Here is an 18,262-nt window from a genome sequence, read left to right on the forward strand (position 1 = left end):
GTAATCATCGGGGGAAAAGAGGTGGAAGGGGGTCCAATCGAGGACGTCCCTTCAACCGCGACGATTACCATCTTAGAGATTACAATGAGACATCATATTACTCTCCGTCACCTAGACGTGCCCCCCCGAATTCGTATTATGTGGGGTCTCAAAATCATAATGTAGCTCCAATTTCTACATATAACAGGTTTTCTCCACTAAGAGATCAGAGAGACAATGAAATTAGAAACAATGCCTATACACCATCCACATACAATCCACCCAATAGTAATTTTAGAAATCAGGATTTTTGCGAGGATCCATATACCAAAAAAAGAGGCCAGGATCTAAGAGAGGGTGCAGAGGGGGGAAACGACTACAACGGAGGAAAAAGAAGGCGAGTTTGATAGGAAAGGGTGTTTTCAATCTAAGTAAAAAAACTTTTTCTCAAGCAGAGTTATCTGTATTGGATAAGGGATTAAAATATGCACCCCCCAAACGTCTTAATAAATTTAACACCTTCATAGATGTACACAAATTTATTAGGAAAATTAATGTTCAAAGATATCTGACAACCAATCCATTTAGAACAGGGTATACAGTAGCCACGTTTGGCACTGTACATTCAGGATTATCTAACCCGTCTTTATTTGTACCCCCTGTACCTATAGCTCCGGCGGTAAAAAATTTTAAGGACCTTGTACTCGGTGACCTGGAGAAACTTCCTATTAAACATGTGAATAGGTCCACCCTCTCACAGGCCGGTTTTAATTCTTTGTGTGAACAAAAGGAGGTAGTCGTGCGCCCTGCTGACAAAGGGGGTGGGATTGTTATTCTGGACAAAGAACAGTATAAGGCTGAAATGTGCAGGATACTAGAAGAACCGGGGACATATAAATTACTCCCTAACAATCCCACAAGTCTTTACAAAAGACAACTTAAGAGCCTTGTCGAGAAGGGATATGACTCGAAAATTTTGAATAAGAAAGAAAAATCGTTTTTGATCCCTATTGCTCCAAGAATTCCCACTATATATTATCTGCCAAAGATTCATAAAGATGCGATTAACCCCCCCGGCAGGCCTATAGTGAGTGGTATCAATTCTATCACCTCACGTATAGGTCGATATATAGATTTTGACCTGCAACCTTTATTGAAAAAAACTCCTTCGTATCTTAAGGATACAGGAGCGACAATTAGGAAATTGGCAAATATAACTCCCCAGGATGAATGCATTATCGCCACAGCAGATGTGGCTTCTTTATATACTTGCATTCCACATAGAAGGGGTATAGAAGCTGTCCGCTATTTTTTGGATCAAGAAGATTCTCTAGCGTCATTTCAACGTGACTACCTTATTGAACTGCTCGAGTTTGCAACCGAGCATAATTATTTTTGGTTTAATGGGAATTACTACTCACAGCAGAGAGGTGTAGCAATGGGGGCCAAATTTGCCCCCAGTCTTGCCAATTTATTTATGGCAAAGTGGGAGGAGGATGTCGTCTATGCCCACCATAACCCTTCGTTGGCTTTATGGGCAAGATACATAGACGACATCCTCCTCCTATGGAATGGCACACCTGAATCGCTAAGAGAATTTTTTGATATTTTGAACCACAATGATAGGGGTATTTTATTATCATTAGAGATGAGTACCTCTAAGATCAACTTTTTGGATCTAGAAATTGAAATAGTAAACAATAAATTTGTGTTCAAAACACATTTCAAGGAAACAGATCGGAACAGCTTCATTCCCCTAGATAGCTGCCACCACAGAGCGTGGCTTAATTCCGTTCCACGAAGCCAGTTTCTACGTCTTCGGAGGAACTGTACAGATCTAGAGACATTCAGAATACAAGCTAAAAACCTTAGGCAGAAATTTGAAGATAAGGGGTATGATAGAGCAATTTTGGATAGGGAAATATGTAAAGCTGCGGAAATCAATAGAGAGGACCTCATTGCTGAGAAAACACAAAATGTACCTGATGATACTTATAGATGGTCTATGTTAACAACGTTTTCATCACAGCATAGACAGATCAAGTCTATTATAAACAAACATTGGAGTATACTAAAAAGTGATTCTGTGTTGGGCCCCAAGCTACCCGAACAAGCCAAGATACTTTTCAGGGGAGTTCCATCCCTACAGAATAGTATAGCCCCCAATATCCTAGATCCACCTAATCATCCATCCTTTTTCCACAACATGACGGGTTTCTACCCTTGTAAAAAGTGCAGTGTATGTAGATACAATACCTTGGGGAGACGTAAGGCCACTGAATTTACTTCTACAACCACTAATAAGACACACAGTATTAAGCCCTTTTGCACCTGTGATACCAAGTATGTGGTATATTTAATCACCTGCCCATGTGGCAAGCAATATGTAGGAAGGACAATCAGGACATTTGCAATCAGGGTAGGCGAACATATATCTCTTATCAAAAGTAAAGATTCAAAACACACTGTCCCTAGACACTATAAGCAGTGTCACAACAGTGATCCTACAGGAACAGAGTTTTTGATTATTGATAAGTATACGCCACCCTGGAGGGGGGGTGCCATGACCAGGGGCGTATCCAAGTTAGAGACGTATTGGATATACACTATCAAGTCCTACTCCCCGTTTGGTCTAAACGTGGAGTGGGACATCAATGCATTCATCGACCATGGTTGATGCATGGCGTTGGGTCCCACTCCCCGTTTGGTTTGGACTTGGTGTGCAATATGGATGCATTCATTGATGATAGTTGAGGTTTGTCCATCTCTTTTATCTATATCTTTATTTTATTTTATTTTTCTCCTCCTTTTTTGGTATATACGGTAGAAATATGTGGGGAAAATGTACTTTGTGCGTACTCGTAGATGGTTAAAGGTGACTTGGGTTTGGTCCACCTAATATGTCAGCACATATTACTTTCGGTCTCCTTTTGATTAGGCCATTATATCAATAGAGCGCCATATTTGAGCATATATATATACACCTCAAAACTTATGACTATATTTAATTTTACTAGTTTTTATATATTTTTAACTTTTTTTCAATTTTTAAAATTCGATTAAAAAACCCCTTTTTTGCGTAGGCCATCGTTTATATAAGAGTGTTACGATGTAATAATCGCCTATCCGATTGGATTCGGTCATATTTTTCTATTCATTTTTCCGGTAATACCTTTAGGTAGATTTTAACAACTTCTTTGGGTAAAATTACTGGAAAAAACATTTTCTTCGAAATTTGCCTTCTTAATTTACTTTTCCTGTGAAATATGGCTATACAAGCTAATATGCGATTATAGGCACTGTGTTCCTATTGGATGCAGCGTCCGAATGTTTAATGTTTTTCATTTATATATATTTTTTATCTATTTTTTACCAATTTTTCCTACTAGATATATCCCTCAGCTCAGAGTATATACTCTATATTTTCCCTATTTAATATATATAAGAGATTTGTTTTTGCACCGATCTGTATATCACCTTAGAGATGGCGTTTTTTTACACGTCTATTTATGTTTTGAGTACGGGGACACGGAAGTGACGTTATGGCGCCGGGATGTTGACCCATGTTCGCACTCCATTGGATAAGGTTGGTGCGTTCCAGGCTGACCACTTCCGTTCGTGAGATACGCGGGGGGGTCACGTTTATTTTACTTCCGCTGAGGTTAAAAGATCGGCTGAACATTTCAGTGTTTATGCCTGCGTTCCATTTGGACGTTGCTGGCGTACGTTAGGACGTTCGCTTTTGTTGTTTAGATACACGGAAGCGATTCGTCCAATATACATAAGAGTATGGGACGTACCAGTTGTTTGACTAGACCCTTCACATTATTAAAAAGAGGCGTGAAACGCACGCCGGCTGCCATGTTGGATACCGGAAGTGATGTGTGGTGACACTGATGGAGGAAATCCAGGCCTGAATAGGGGTCTGGCTATATAAACTGGAGGGCTGCCTTGAAGTTGTACCCCAGATGATGTCTGCTTAAGACGAAACGCGTCGGGACTTCACTGCAGCCTGAGATTTTATTGAAAAAGCGCTTATGTTCTTTGTACACGTGAGTTTGATAATTTTTTATTAAATTACTTGAAACGAAAAATGGAGTTACACTATTGTGGTCCCTGCTTTCTTCCTCTATATCTATCCCATTACCTATGATGATTTATGTGGATGGAGACACACCGCAGAGGAAATAGCCACACTTGAAAGTCTTCCAGAAAAGGACAACACCCCAAAAATAGCCTATGTATATCTACAAGCATATATGATCCTCCAAATATAATTTTGAGTAGGATCTATTAAATCTGGTAAGCCCCCATTTTATGTGGTGGAGGGTTCACGCGGTGATTGTGTGATCATTCCTTGGAGAAGGTGTAGGACTATTTTTCACTTCATCGTATCACACACAGAAAATCTGAAAATTTGGAGAACTCTTCACTTGTTTCCATGCTGTTTTTCCATTTTTGGATATATTTTTTCATATATTTGTTTGGACATTCTAGCTTTACATACTTAGCAATGAGTGTTTAAATGTTTTTTTTTTTTTTTTTTTTATTTTTTTTTTGCACAGTCCAATACATATATTGATTACATTGGTCACATTGTAATGTGGTAAAAACAAATAAGCGCTACACTGTTTTTTACAAAATCCTACTTGCAAACGGAAGGAGACAACAGGAAGTGAGATGAAAAAAGGCGGACGGCCAAAAACATTATACAGGGATGATAACCCGTCCCTATGGACGGGTTAAAAAAAGCTTAAAAATAGATTTTTTGACTGGAGCTACACTTTAAAAATGTACCAGTTCAAAATTACAAACAGATTCTACTTAACACAACAAACCTACACAGTCCCTGTCTTGTTTGCAACGCCTGTATACTGCTGTTCTGAGTATATAGGGCCTGGGAGCCCCACCCCTTTCTTTTTTTTTATTTGGGTACGGGGTTCCCCTTAATATCCGTACAAGACCCAAAGGGGCTGGTAATTGGCAGGGGGGCTACCCATGCCATTTTTCTCAATGATTTTCATCTGTATTGCCGGAACCAGATATTACATTAAAACCGCAAGCAGTTTTAAATTATTTTTTTACGCTAAATGTCATTTTGTGAAATAAACATGGGAAACATATGGCACTTCACAGGCATACTATAGACACCCCCCAGGCATGACATTTAAAGGAATATTTCACTTTTTTTTCACTTTAATCGTCATTAAAATCAGTGCTCCTGAAAAAACAGCCATTTAAAAAAAATTTAGGCATTGACCCATGTCCCCTGGGGCAGGAGCCAGGTCTGCAAACACTTTTTAGGACAATATTTTGCATATTAGCCATTAAAATTAGCACTTTTTATTTTGAACGTTTGAGTCCCATAGACTTCAATGGGGTTCTAAAGTTCGCACAAAAGTTCTGGTGCGAACCGAACCGGGAGGGTGTTTGGCTCATCCCTAGCTGGCAATGCTATTGAGAATTTAATATTTCTCTTTGTTGTTCATCACCACTATATACTTTAGTGAAGTCTGCTACATCATGTGTGATCCTCTTACCGCAGCTTATGACCGATTACGATGGGAGATTGGAACACTGGCCGTTTTCTCATCCTCCTCTTGGTTTTGGTATCCATGTTAGTTTGCACCATGTTGACCAGGTGAAGGGAATAAACAAACTGGGCGTTTTTGCAAAAGACCTCTTCTTGATGCTCCCGGAGGCCTTCTTCTATGCATTTCACAAACTCCTGCATGGAAACAGTGAAAAAAAAAAAAAACGCTCAACCAAATCCCAGTAATTTTTTTATGTTCACGATATTTAAATGAGCTTTTCATTCTTTTATTTAATATAATCTTTTAATAATATTTTTAATTTTCACAGTTGCACTTCTTATTTAACGATTTGCTGTACCAAAATGTAAGCATTAAACATTAGCCGCCTTAACCAGTTGTAGACGTCTGAAGCTGGGCATTTAAGTTTGTTGTGATGCCCAAGGCCAGTAGCAGGGTCTTTTGATTAGTGCTGACATCATCAGTAGCCCATCCTGTGTCCTCCCCATTGTTGAAAGTTGTCTGTAAGTTGGAGACAAGTTGGTCATGGTTCTAGGAGTGCTGATGGAGCACATTCTAGAACAATGCAGCATTGTATATACACTAGATTACCAAAAGTATTGTGACGCCTGCCTTTACACAAACATGAACTTTAATGGTATTCCAGTCTTAGTCCATAGGGTTCAATATTGAGTTGGCCCACCCTTTACAGCTATAACAGCTTCAACTCTTCTGGGAAGGCTGCCCACAAGGTTTTGCTTTGTGCACTGGTCCAAAACATTTGGTGGAGTGGGGGGATTATGGTGTGGGGTTGTTTTTTCAGGAGTTGGGCTTGACCCCTTAGTTCCAGTGAAAGGAACTCTTAAGACGTCAGCATACCAAGACATTTTTGGACAATTTCATGCTCCCAACCTTGTGGTAACAGTTTGGGGACGGCCCCTTCCTGTTCAAACATGACTGCGCACCAGTGCACAAAGCAAGGTTCATAAAGACATGGATGAGCGGGTTTGGAGTGGTGAAACTTGACTGGCCTGCACAGAGTCCTAACCTCAACCCGATAGAACATCTTTGGGATGAATTAGAGTGGAGACTGCGAGCCAGGCCTTCTTGTCCACATCAGTGCCTGACTTCACAAATGCGGTTCTGGAAGAATGGTCAAACATTCCCATAGATACTCCTAAACCTTGTGGAAAGCCTTCCCAGAAGAGTTGAAGCTGTTTTAGCTGCAAAGTGTGGGCCAACTCAATATTGAACCCTACGGACTAAGACTGGGATGCCATTAAAGTTCATGTGTATGTGTAAAGGCAAGTGTCTCAATATTTCTGACACTGGCTACTAATCTTTAGTGGGGCCATCAGCTTTTAAACGCATTCACAGCACAGAAACATCAGCCACCTTTTGGCGTTTGGACATTAAAGCCGGCCCCTTTTCTGCTGCACATATGTGTTACACAGGCAGCAACAGGGTAAACTTGGAAACTCATTAATAGAAGGTTTCAAAAATCGTGGGCCTTTAATTGGGCTGTAATGCCAGAGGCCGTTAGCAGGGGCTTCTGATCATGCAGGACTGTTATTGGCTGAAGAGTGCTGATGTCATCGGGAGCCTATTGCTACCAGCTTCCCATCATCAAAAGTTAACTGTGAGTTAAAGGTGACAGCTTGGCCCCAGTTCTGGGGGTGCCGATGGAGTACATCTTAGAACAATACAGCGATGCATATGAAGCCGGGTAAAGCCCCGTCCTGGGAAGAGGGAGAGATAGTGGCATGGGAGCATGTGAGGGCTAACTGATCACCAATGGAGTAGGCGTTAACATTTTCAACAATACAGGAGGGGGGGGGGGGGGGTTAACACCTTTTTCTGCCATGACCACCAATATGGGGGTGGTTGTTAACACCTATACTGCCATGACCACCAATACAGAGATGGGAGGTGGGGTTAACACTTTCACTGCCATGGCCACCAATACTGGGAAGGGATGGAGGGGTTAACACTTTAATTGCCATGACTGCCATAATAGAGGATGGGGAGTGGTAACACTGTCACTGGCATGCCCATCAAAATGGGGGGGTTAACTTACCCTGCCAGGACCACCAAAGTACAGGTGGTAAAATATTACTGTCTTGAACATGAATACAGGGAGGATGGGAGAGGGGGGTTAACACTTTCACTGTCACGACCACCAATACGGGGGGGGTTAACATTTTGACCGCCATGACCAAAAATATAGGGGGAATGGGAGAGTTAACTGCCATGACCACCAGTGTGGGGGAGGCTTAACTTTCACTGCCATTGACTATCAATTTAGGGTGAGTGTGGTTAAATTTCACTGTCACTGACCACCAATGCAGGATAGGGATGAGGGGTGTACCTTTCACTGCCACTGACAACCAATGTGTGGTCATTTTATTAGTACTGACACCAATGCTGGGGGTTATTATTACTGTATCCACTGACATCAGTGCTGGGGGTTATTATTACTGTATCCACTGACATCGGTGCTGGGGGTTATTATTACTGTATCCACTGACATCGGTGCTGGGGGTTATTATTACTGTATCCACTGACATCAGTGCTGGGGGTTATTATTACTGTATCCACTGACATCAGTTCTGAGTGTTATTATTACTGTATCCACTGACATCAGTTCTGAGTGTTATTATTACTGTATCCACTGACATCAGTGCTGAGTGTTATTATTACTGTATCCACTGACATCAGTGCTGAGGGTTATTATTAGTGTATCCACTGACATCAGTGCTGGGGGTTATTATTACTGTATCCACTGACATCAGTGCTGGGGGTTATTATTACTGTATCCACTGACATCAGTGCTGGGGGTTATTATTACTGTATCCACTGACATCAGTGCTGGGGGTTATTATTACTGTATCCACTGACATCAGTGCTGGGGGTTAACAAAAATGTTATACTCACCTGCTCTTTGTAATGGTTTTTGCACAGAGCAGCCCCAATCCTCCTCTTCTCGTGTCCCCCGCAGGCGCTCCTGGCCCCTCCTTGTTACCGAGTGGCCCCATAGCAAGCTGCTTGCTATGGGAGCACTCATGTGTGCAGCTCACTATAGAACGGGCTCTGGGAGTCCATAAGACACACAAAGAGCGTCCCCACTCCCTTCTCACTGGCCACAATTGACAGTAGCAAAAGCCAATGGCACCCACTGCTGTGTCTCAGCCAATTAGGAGGAAGAGATCCAGGAGAGAAATTGCTCTTGTGTACATTCCTGGATAGAGATGGGTCTCAGGTAAGTATTGGGGGAGTCTGGGGTTGATGCTACACACAGAAGGTATATAGAATGCATGTAGGTAAAAAAACATTCAGCCTTTACAACCATTTTTAACCATTTTCCAGTCTCCCTTACCGGACTATATTCCACCCATTTGTTCTCTCCTTCTTCATAGTAATATTTGTAGTTAGTGTGGAACTCGGTGTGGGACAGGCTGAGGTAGAGAGACGTCGGATACGATCAAACGCTTGGCTGTTTTGGATGGACATGGTGGTGACGTCACTTAGAATTGGCATTTCAAACCCACTGCTAGGAGAAAGAAGATCAGCGTGAGATTGACAAGAGAGCAGACAAAAATTAAATCAAAGTAAAAAGTAGATGTGATCCCAATCGTATAATCATATAAAAGCTATAAAACTGAAATTTAATCTGCTTCTTTTTTTGCCTTCCGTGCTTTCATTCCCCTCCCTCAATGAGCAAATTTTTTATTTTTTTTATTTTAGGCCTGTGTCCTTGTGCATCATCCCAACAAGGACACAGGCCGCAATAAAAAAATTTTTTTTAGTTTATCTTCTATGCCCCTATTGAATGACCCTCACTTTCTGTCCCACTGATGGTGGTCAATAAGTCAGGAAGTGAAGGTAAATCTCCCCAGTAGATATACACAAACAGCATTAAAAAGAAATTGCAAGCAGTCTGGCCTCTATCATAGGAGGATGTAGCCAGGGCCGGTGCTTCCACGAGACCCTAGGTGCTGCCTAGGGTGCCCGGACACTGGTGTTCCTACTCTCTACTCTCTGCAGCAAGCAACTAAGTCTCTGCATCAGCAGGCAGCCGCCGCTCCATTCACACATAGTGTCAGAGGCGCAGCGGAGGACTGTGTCTGGGTCCCGACTCCTAAATGAATGGAAGCCAGCAAACATTCATTGATGGGTGTTGGTGAGGCTGCATTGATGGGCGCTGGCGAGACTGCATTTGATGGGCACTGGTGAGGCTGCATTTGATGAACACTGTTGAGGCTGCATTGAGGGGCGCTGGTAGGCTGCATTTGATGTGTGTTGGTGAGGCTGCATTTGATGGAAACTGGTGAGGCTGCATTGAGGGGCGCTGGCAGGCTGCATTAAGGGGTGCTGGTGAGGCTGCATTTTATGGACACTGGTGATGCTGAATTGAGGGGCGCTGGTAGGCTGCATTTGATGTGTGCTGGTGAGGCTGCATTTGATGGACACTGGTGAGACTGCATTGAGGAACGCTGGTAGGCTGCATTTGATGGACACTGGTGAGGCTGAATTGAGGGGTGCTGGTGAGGCTGCATTTGATGGGCACTGGTGAGGCTGAATTTGATGTGCACTTCATTAAAAAGGTGGGGTATACATGGGCAGGTCAAAGAGAGTGGAGTCAGGGGTGGAGCCAGTGGGGGGGGGGGCGGCAAAATTAGGTTTTCGATTAGGGTGCCAAAAATTCTTGCACCAGCCCTGGATGTAGCTCACGGAAAGGGAGAACAGGGCGCTAACAATATGCTGGGCTGGAAGGGTTAAGTGGCCACGCCTTTGTTCCCTATTAATTGTAGTCCCCTCCCACCAGATGACATCTGTGGAATACAAATACGCCCCCCCAAGCCTTTAGCCTGGGCTGGTAGTAAAAATATAGCAGCGGGAAAGGGAAGGGGGTAATTGTCCATTCCTACAGGAAAAAAATGAGGGGTTATTTCAATATGAGTGACTCAAAAGATAAGGCAGCAGCAAAGAGGGCTTCCACAGAGGAGACTGAGAAGTACGGTAGAGGTCGTCTATGGAAGAGGCCACAAGCACAAACTAATGCAAGAGCCAAGTGGTTTTTCCACCACCACACAAAACGTCCAGGTGGTTGCCCTAAAGGCAGTACAAAGAAAGGCAGCAATGAGACCTCAAATAGTAAGAAATCTAAAAGTGGGAAAACCAGTGGTATAAACGAAATTGCTAAGAAACAAGGAGAGGAGGATGAGGAGGAAGAAAAAGAGGGGGCACAGCAGAGTCATCAGAAGACCAGAGACCTCAATAATAAGGCAAAAGCCTACTATGTGAATATGAATAGTGTAACAATACAAACGATTCTATTGTATCTCCAACCAAATGGAAAAAATAAACCAAAATGCATAAACAAATAATGTAAAAAACCCTTAAAGCGGGAGTCCGCCGGGAGTTCCGCCGTTTTTTTTTTTTTTTTTAAAAGCCAGCAGCTACAAATACTGCAGCTGCTGACTTTTAAAATAGTGACACTTACCCACCCAGCACGCCCGCGATGTCAGCACCCGAAGCCGATCTCTCAATCGTCTCTCGGGTGCTGCCGCCGCCATCTTGGGTATGGGAATCAGGAAGTGGTCATTTCCCGGTTCCCTACTGCGCATGCGCGAGTCGCGCTGCGCAATAAGGATGGTCCCCGCTGTCTCTGGGATCCGTGTGTTTCCCAGCAGGCAGCGGGGGACTTTCGGAAAGGGGCGTAGATTCTGCGGAAAGGGGCGTACCTTCTGCAAAATTTACGCTGGAAGTGGGTGCAGATTTTTTTTTTCTATTCAAAAAGCCCATGGCGTGCAAACACACCCAAAAAACTTCCACCCGGTGCATAAAAAAAGTGCACACACATAAAGAGTGACACACTAAAAAGTGCAGACGGGTGTCTGATGTCCTCCAAAAGAAGGACCATACCCTGATCCCCCGGAGCGTTAGGCTCCAGACAGGGACTGAGGTACCAGACTCAACATGTGGGCCCCGGACAAAACCGGAAGCCCTCCTTTCCCCGGGAGGACTGCCGAAACAGAACCTCCTAGGTACTTGGTACTGTGGGGGCTTCGCCGAAGGAAGACCCCCCCTCATGGAGATTGGACCAAGCCAAAAGGCCTATGTCCGCTCTCCCAGAGACTTTCAGGATTGGTCCGAGGACCGACACCCTACTCATCAAACGTGCAGTGACAAACAGTGACAATACATACAATCAAAAAAAAAGTGAGGAAAGGGATAGTGAAGGAGTGAGTGAAAAAGGTGGCCATTGTGTAATACAATGACCGGCCCTCCGGCCAGGAATCAAAAATTCCTCTGGTCCTAGCCAAAAGGCCGGGCCCTAGAGGCAGGTGTAAAAAAGCGTGTATCTGGTGACGTGACCTAGGTGCCTAAATCAAAGTGCAGGACGCACAGTGAAAGAAGGCACCCCTGGACTGCCACTCCAGGGGCACATCACCATGGGCTTTCTCACAGAAGCGTCCCTGGCCCCCAACCCAGACCACAACAGCCCCCACCCTAGTCAGGAAGATATGGAGATCCAGGAGCTTAGTGAGACCCGGATACTTCAGGTCGCACATCACTCCCCCTAATTATATTCGGGACGTACTGGCCGCTCCCCCCCCCCCTCTAGAGGGGAACAAACGTTCCAATCCCGAAAGACTGACCGGAGCTAAAGCTGCCACAATCCAGGCCAAAAGGCCAGGGTCCCCTCCCCTGGCTTCGACCAAGCGGTTCTCCGTCCCCATCAGAAGGCTTCCCTTTCGGCTACGAACCGCTCCAGGTCACCTTTACACCAGCAGGCTTTGCATAGCAACCGCCAACCCTGCTCCACCTCGCCGTAGAGACAGGGACGGAAGCAAGCGCCACCTCCCGGTAACTGATAAGAACAGATACTACACTTGATCTTAGCCAAAAGGCCGAGAAGTGGGTGCAGATAATGTATCCAGCCTTTTATACCTGAAAATGGTGATCCAGACGATCAATAAAGTATTCCTTTGGAGTGGGGGACAATCACATACCTAGATGCTCATTGTGACCCTCTGTATTGGGGGGGTCATTAATTTCTGGTAAGAAGTGAATTCAGACATATGGTGGTGGATTGAATATTGTTCATCTATGGAGGATTTTGTGTAATCTATTACAGCAGGACTTTTTTTCTATTCATCAATTTTTCTGTTTATCAATTTTTTTATAGAGACTTTTTTGTGTTTCACGGGGTGTTTTCCCAATTGAATTAATTAAAACACGCTGTTTGTATCACTCTTCACTTAGGTGGTCTCCTGCCCACTTAAGGGTAGGATAGAAAGAATTTTACATTATTTGTTTATGCATTTTGGTTTATTTTTTCCATTTGGTTGGAGATACAATAGAATCGTTTGTATTGTTACACTATTCATATTCACATAGTAGGCTTTTGCCTTGTTATATAGTGCACTTTAGCGCAGCTTATTTTCTTTTTTATGCAACACTGTACCCAAATCGATCTTATCATTTTGTTCACACAGATAGAGCTTTCTTTTGTGGAAATTTGATCACTGTTTTATTCTTTTATCATATAAAGGAAAAAAGACCAAAGATCTTGAAAAAAAAAAAGGATATTTTCTACATTCTGTTATAAAACATATCCAATAAAATAAAAACATCTAATTTATTTATACATTAAGGCAAAAATGTATTCTGTTACATGTTTTTGGTAAAAAAAAAAAAAAATCACAATAAGTGTATACTGCAGGGGTGGCCAACCCGTGGCTCTCGAGCCGCATGCGGCTCTTTGCCCATTTCCATGTGGCTCTTAGACCCCATTCACACCTGAGCGTTTTGTAGCTTGAAGCCTGAAGCTACAAAACGCTGGAGGGGAAAAAATGTATTCTCAATGGAGATGGTTCACATCTCCACTCCATGTCGCCTGAAGCCAAACGCCTGACGCTCAGACAAGTTCCGTACCCTTTTTTGTCGCTCGAATTGAGCAGATTTGGGCGTTTTTCTTCTTTTAACATTGACCTTTTGCCCTGCACAAAAAACGAATCGCGGTAAAAAACGCAGCAAAATCGCGTGATTTTCTGCTTGAAAACGCTACGCTCTGTGTGTGCTGCATGCTTTCTGTGATGTTTTTTTGAAGAATTTACTGCTAGTTCAGGCTAGAAGACCCATTAACTGTTTATTGTTATCCTGACCAGTTCACTGTTTGTAAAGCCGCGTACACACGGGCGGACTGTATGGCCTACTTAGTCCGTCATACAATCCGACGGACAGTCCGTCATACTTTCGAATGAACGGACTTGACCACACACGGATGCACAAACAGTCCGTCGAAAGCTTGTGCGATGACGTGTACAGCACGTACGACGGGACTAGAAATAGGAAGTCCAATACACAGCAATGCACCCTTCCGCCGTGTAAATCCTTTCTGAGCATGCGCCATTCTTAGTCCGTCGAACTAGCCTACTGACGAGTGGATTGTCCGCTGAAACCAAAGTATGACGGACAGAATTTCGAAAAATCCGAAATACTTAGTACGCCAGACTGCACGCTGAAAAAGTCCGCTGAAGCCCACACACGAGCGGACTGTCCGCTGAAATGTGTTTCGACGGACTAAGTAGGCCATACAGTCCGCCCGTGTGTACGCGGCATAAGACAATTTGTATTTTGGAAATTAGATGAGCTGCTGTCTTCTGTCACATGGATGTACTTTCAAAGGAAGATTACTGACTTGAGGAAAATGACTGGCCTGTGGTCTTTGTAGTGTTAAAACAGTGTGTGACATTTACAATAAATCCAGCTGAGCAAAAGTATGTTTGTATGAGGAAGGGATGGGGTGATGTTCATGTGTGCCCATGCGTATGATGTGGCTCTCTGCGGTAACTCGGTAAAAAATGTGGCTCTTGGTCTTTGTCTGGTTGGCCACCCCTGGTATACTGTATTGTCAAAAATATTGGGATGCCTGCCTTTACACGCATATGAACTTTAATGGCGTCCGTAGGGTTCAAAATTGAGTTGGCCCACCCTTTGCAGCTATAACAGTTTCAACTCTTCTGGGAAGGCTGTCCACAAGGTTTAGGAGTGTGTCTATGGGAATGTTTGGCCATTCTTCCAGAAGCGTATTTTTGAGTTCAGACACTAATGTGGACAAGAAGGCCTGGCTCGCAGTCTCCTCTCTAATTCATCCCAAAGGTGTTCTATCAGGTTGAAGTTAGGACTCTGTGCAGGCCAGTCAAGTTGCTCCACCCCAAACTCGCTCATCCATGTCTTTATGGACTTTGCTTTGTGCACTGGTGCGCAGTCATGTTGAAACAGGAAGGGGCCATCCCCAAACCGTTCCCACAAAGTTGGGAGCATGAAATAGTCCAAAATGGCTTGGTATGCTGACATACTTTAAGAGTTCCCTTCACTGGAACAAAGGGGCCAAGGCCAACCCTTGAAAAACAACCCCAACCCATAATCCCCCCCTCCACCAAATGTATGTTAGAAATCATGGGGCTCCAAAATTTCTAACAGCAGACCTGGTGCCTGTACCTGCTGCCTACTCGCAGTATATTTACTGTGTGTGGTCGGAAGGTAGTTAAACTGAATTGGCAAGGACAGTCTCAAATGCATGATGTGTTATGCCCATTAGTCTGTGTTTGTGTTTCTTGTTTTTAAATTGTAGTCATCTCAACGGTTTAAGGCTGGGTTCACACTGATCCAACATGGACAAGCGCCCTCCTCCTGGACAATACCAGGTCACATGCCCTCAACATTGTTGGGTGCCAAAAATGTGTCAATAATAAATAAAACCAGTACACAAGGTCCTTTATTAAAGTAGCTCCAATGTGTCTCTCCCTCCGATTAATTATCCTTCCAGTTCTTCTCTCTCCGGTGATGTCTTCATCCTCCAGGTCTTCTCACTGCACTGATGTCTTCTTCCTCTGATTCTTCCCCCAGTTCTTTCTTGCTGCACTGATGTCTTCTTCCATTGGTTCTTCCTCCTGGTTCTTCTCTCTCCGCTGTCTTCTTCCTCTGCGGTTCTTCCTCCAGTTCTTCTCCCAACACTAGCTCCCGCTGTAGTGTTAGCTCCGCCGAGGAAGAAGACTGCGGAGAGAGAAGCACCAGAGGAAAAAACAGCGGAAGAAGACAGCAGCGCAGCGAGAAGAACTAAAGGATGAAGACATGATCGGAGGGAGAAGACACGTTGGAGTTACTTTAATAAAGGACTTTGTCAAAAACCTGTGTACTGGTTTGATTTATTTCTGACACTTTTTTTTTTGGGGTGAATGAGTAGGGGTACTATGTACCCCATACTCTTTCACATAGGGTGAGAGGGCCGGGATATGGGGGAGCCCTTGTTAAAGGGGCTTTCAGATTCCAATAAGCCACCCGCACGTAGACCCCCACAACCACCACCCAAGGTTGGAAAAGTTTGTATTTAAGGCTGGTGGACTTTAATGGTGCTGTAACAATTACGATACACGTATATAAACAAATATTGTTTTATTGAATTTACATCAACAAATTTAAAACAAACAAATTTAAGAGAGCAGCTCTGTCTATCTAAACAGAAGAGGTGCAACTGAAAGAGGTGGTAATTCCAGTTTACCAAATCTCAATTATGCTGACAAGCTCGACATGTTTTGAGGAAATTCACTGCTTCTTCAGGAACTTTTGTTTGCATAATAATGTATTAAAGGAACAGAGACAGCGTATAATGCAAACGAAAGCTCCTGAAGAAGCGGTGGATTTCCACATAACATGTCGAGCATGTCAGCATAATTGAGATTTGGTCAACCTCACTCAGTCAGCCTCAAATACAAACCTTTCCATTTTGATAGGATGTATGTACTCCCTTTTTACTGCTTATACATTGGCACTGTATCTAAACACCACCCAGGGTTTTTCAGGAAGAGCCCTTGTCCCCATCCACATGGGGACACGGTGCTTTGGGGGTGGGTGTGGTGCGCAAAGCCCCCCTGCCCCAAAGCACCCACCACCCCATGTTGAGGGCATGTGGCCTGGTAGGGTACAGGAAGGTGGGACGCTCGCTCCTCCTCCCCCCCCCCCTTTCCTGACCTGCCGGGCTGGATGCTCAGATATGGGTCTAAAATCGATTTTGGTGTGGGCCACACGCAATTTTTTTTTTTTATTTTGGCGTGGGGTTTCCCCTCAAGATCCATACTAGACCCAAAGGGCCTTGTATGGAATTGGAGAGGAGGGGCTGAACAACGTTTTTTTAATTTAATTTTGGCGTGATGTCCCCCTTTAAGATCCTCAGCGCACAAGTCGTTTGCCAAAGTCAGATAAGTTAGGATGATGATCTGACTTCAATGATATTGAATGGGCTGAAGTTGGACCAAAGAAGTGCAGGAATCTTTTTTTAACGTCGGACCGACTTGTGTCAGACCAGTTAAGACGGCTCTCGTAGGGAACCATTCATTTATACACGTCATGTGCTCCCAAAGTCAGAGCGTATGTTGTACCAGTGTAAAGACTATCAGTATTTTAAAAAGGCTTTTGGCACAAACACTTGAGATCTGGATAAGAAAACACTGTACTAGGTTCTTTACGTAGAATTGACAATAAAGTTTGCAGTATTAATGTAAAAATGTATTGCTTTTCTTTGCTTCTCCTACTTACTGGTGGAATCCGGTGACTTGGCACGTAGCTGGGTCACTGTATAGCCTCTCCAGGACCAGTTGAGCTCCTAGGTCAATGTTAAACCAACCCACTGTGGCTTTATACCTCAGCTGCCATACATAGGGCCATGCAGTGTGGTGCTTTGGGCACAACAAACCCTGAAAGCATTGACCAATCAAAAAGTTTGAACATATATCTATGTCATCGTCTAGGTGGATATTGTAGTTATTATAATTTAATGGCACCAGTTCTCCATTATACAGTGTGACCTCACTGGGCAAGTTAACTGCTCTAAAAGTATTCTCAGTGCAAAATTCCAATTTTTCTAAAGCTATTTCTTCTTCTATGGGATCCAGTCCAATGATCTCTTCTGATGATGATATCTTCCTCCTCTTCCCTTTAATTAGATCCATGTCCCATTGAACAGCTGGCGGCCTACTTTGGAACTACTATTTATTCTGAGTTAAATATATAGAGGGTGATGCATCCTCTTGATTGTATATTGATACATATCCAAGAAACTTTTCTGGAAATGTTGTGGTGAGCTAGTTGCATAGAGCGTTTCTTTCTAATGCTCCTAAGTTTGGTGGGGTAGCTCTTTAAGGGCAGAGGGGTTGTCCTTTGGCTCTATCACAATCACTTTTAGCGGATACCATTTATCCAGAAACCTTTGCTAGCAAGCTTGGACACAGTGGATGTGACAATGAGCATCTGGTATGGCTCTTTCCACTTGAGAAGATGAGTTCTTGGGGTTCTGTTTTTTTTTTCCTACCATAACTCAGTCTTCAGGCTGAAGTCCATGCGTCTTTGGATCAGCTGCAGGGTCTTGCTGGGTGAGCTTTGATTTCTGTGAAAAAGAAAAAGACTTTGGTCAATTTGGTAACATAAGTGATTAGTTGGTCTTGGCCTTTTTGTAACAAACATTATTTTCTTCACTAAGGGAATCTTATGAAAAAGGGGACTAATAAGAAAATAGACCTTGTTTAGTGATGGGGAGCAGGGATGGACCAAACACCTCCCGTTCAGTTCGCAGAAGAACTTCAAACAGGGCAAGTGTTCTTACCCGAACAGCGAACCCAAATGAAGTACCCATTTTGAAGGCTTATATGCAACTAATAGGCCATAAAAAAGGTATGGGGGTCTGGGTA

General features: G+C 43.6%; 1 protein-coding gene and 1 pseudogene across 1 annotated transcript in view; both read right to left on the bottom strand.

Annotated features, from left to right (window-relative positions):
• The window catches only part of LOC143961392 (protein mono-ADP-ribosyltransferase TIPARP-like), a 31,478-nt gene extending 13,599 nt beyond the window's left edge, over positions 1–17,879 (bottom strand). Inside the window, 4 exon segments of the mRNA XM_077470660.1 lie at positions 5,520–5,707; positions 8,887–8,957; positions 8,960–9,057; positions 17,115–17,879. Of these exon segments, the coding sequence (XP_077326786.1) occupies positions 5,520–5,707; positions 8,887–8,957; positions 8,960–9,057; positions 17,115–17,527 (770 nt within the window). The 5' untranslated portion in view covers positions 17,528–17,879.
• LOC143964638 (U2 spliceosomal RNA) lies at positions 12,346–12,436 on the bottom strand (annotated as a pseudogene).
• Positions 17,880–18,262: the final 383 nt, after the last annotated feature.

The sequence above is a fragment of the Lithobates pipiens genome, unplaced genomic scaffold, assembly GCF_037356315.1.
Source record: "Lithobates pipiens isolate NorthernLeopardFrog02 unplaced genomic scaffold, aLitPip1_a1.2 Scaffold_8, whole genome shotgun sequence".
Classification (NCBI taxonomy): Eukaryota; Metazoa; Chordata; class Amphibia; order Anura; family Ranidae; genus Lithobates; species Lithobates pipiens.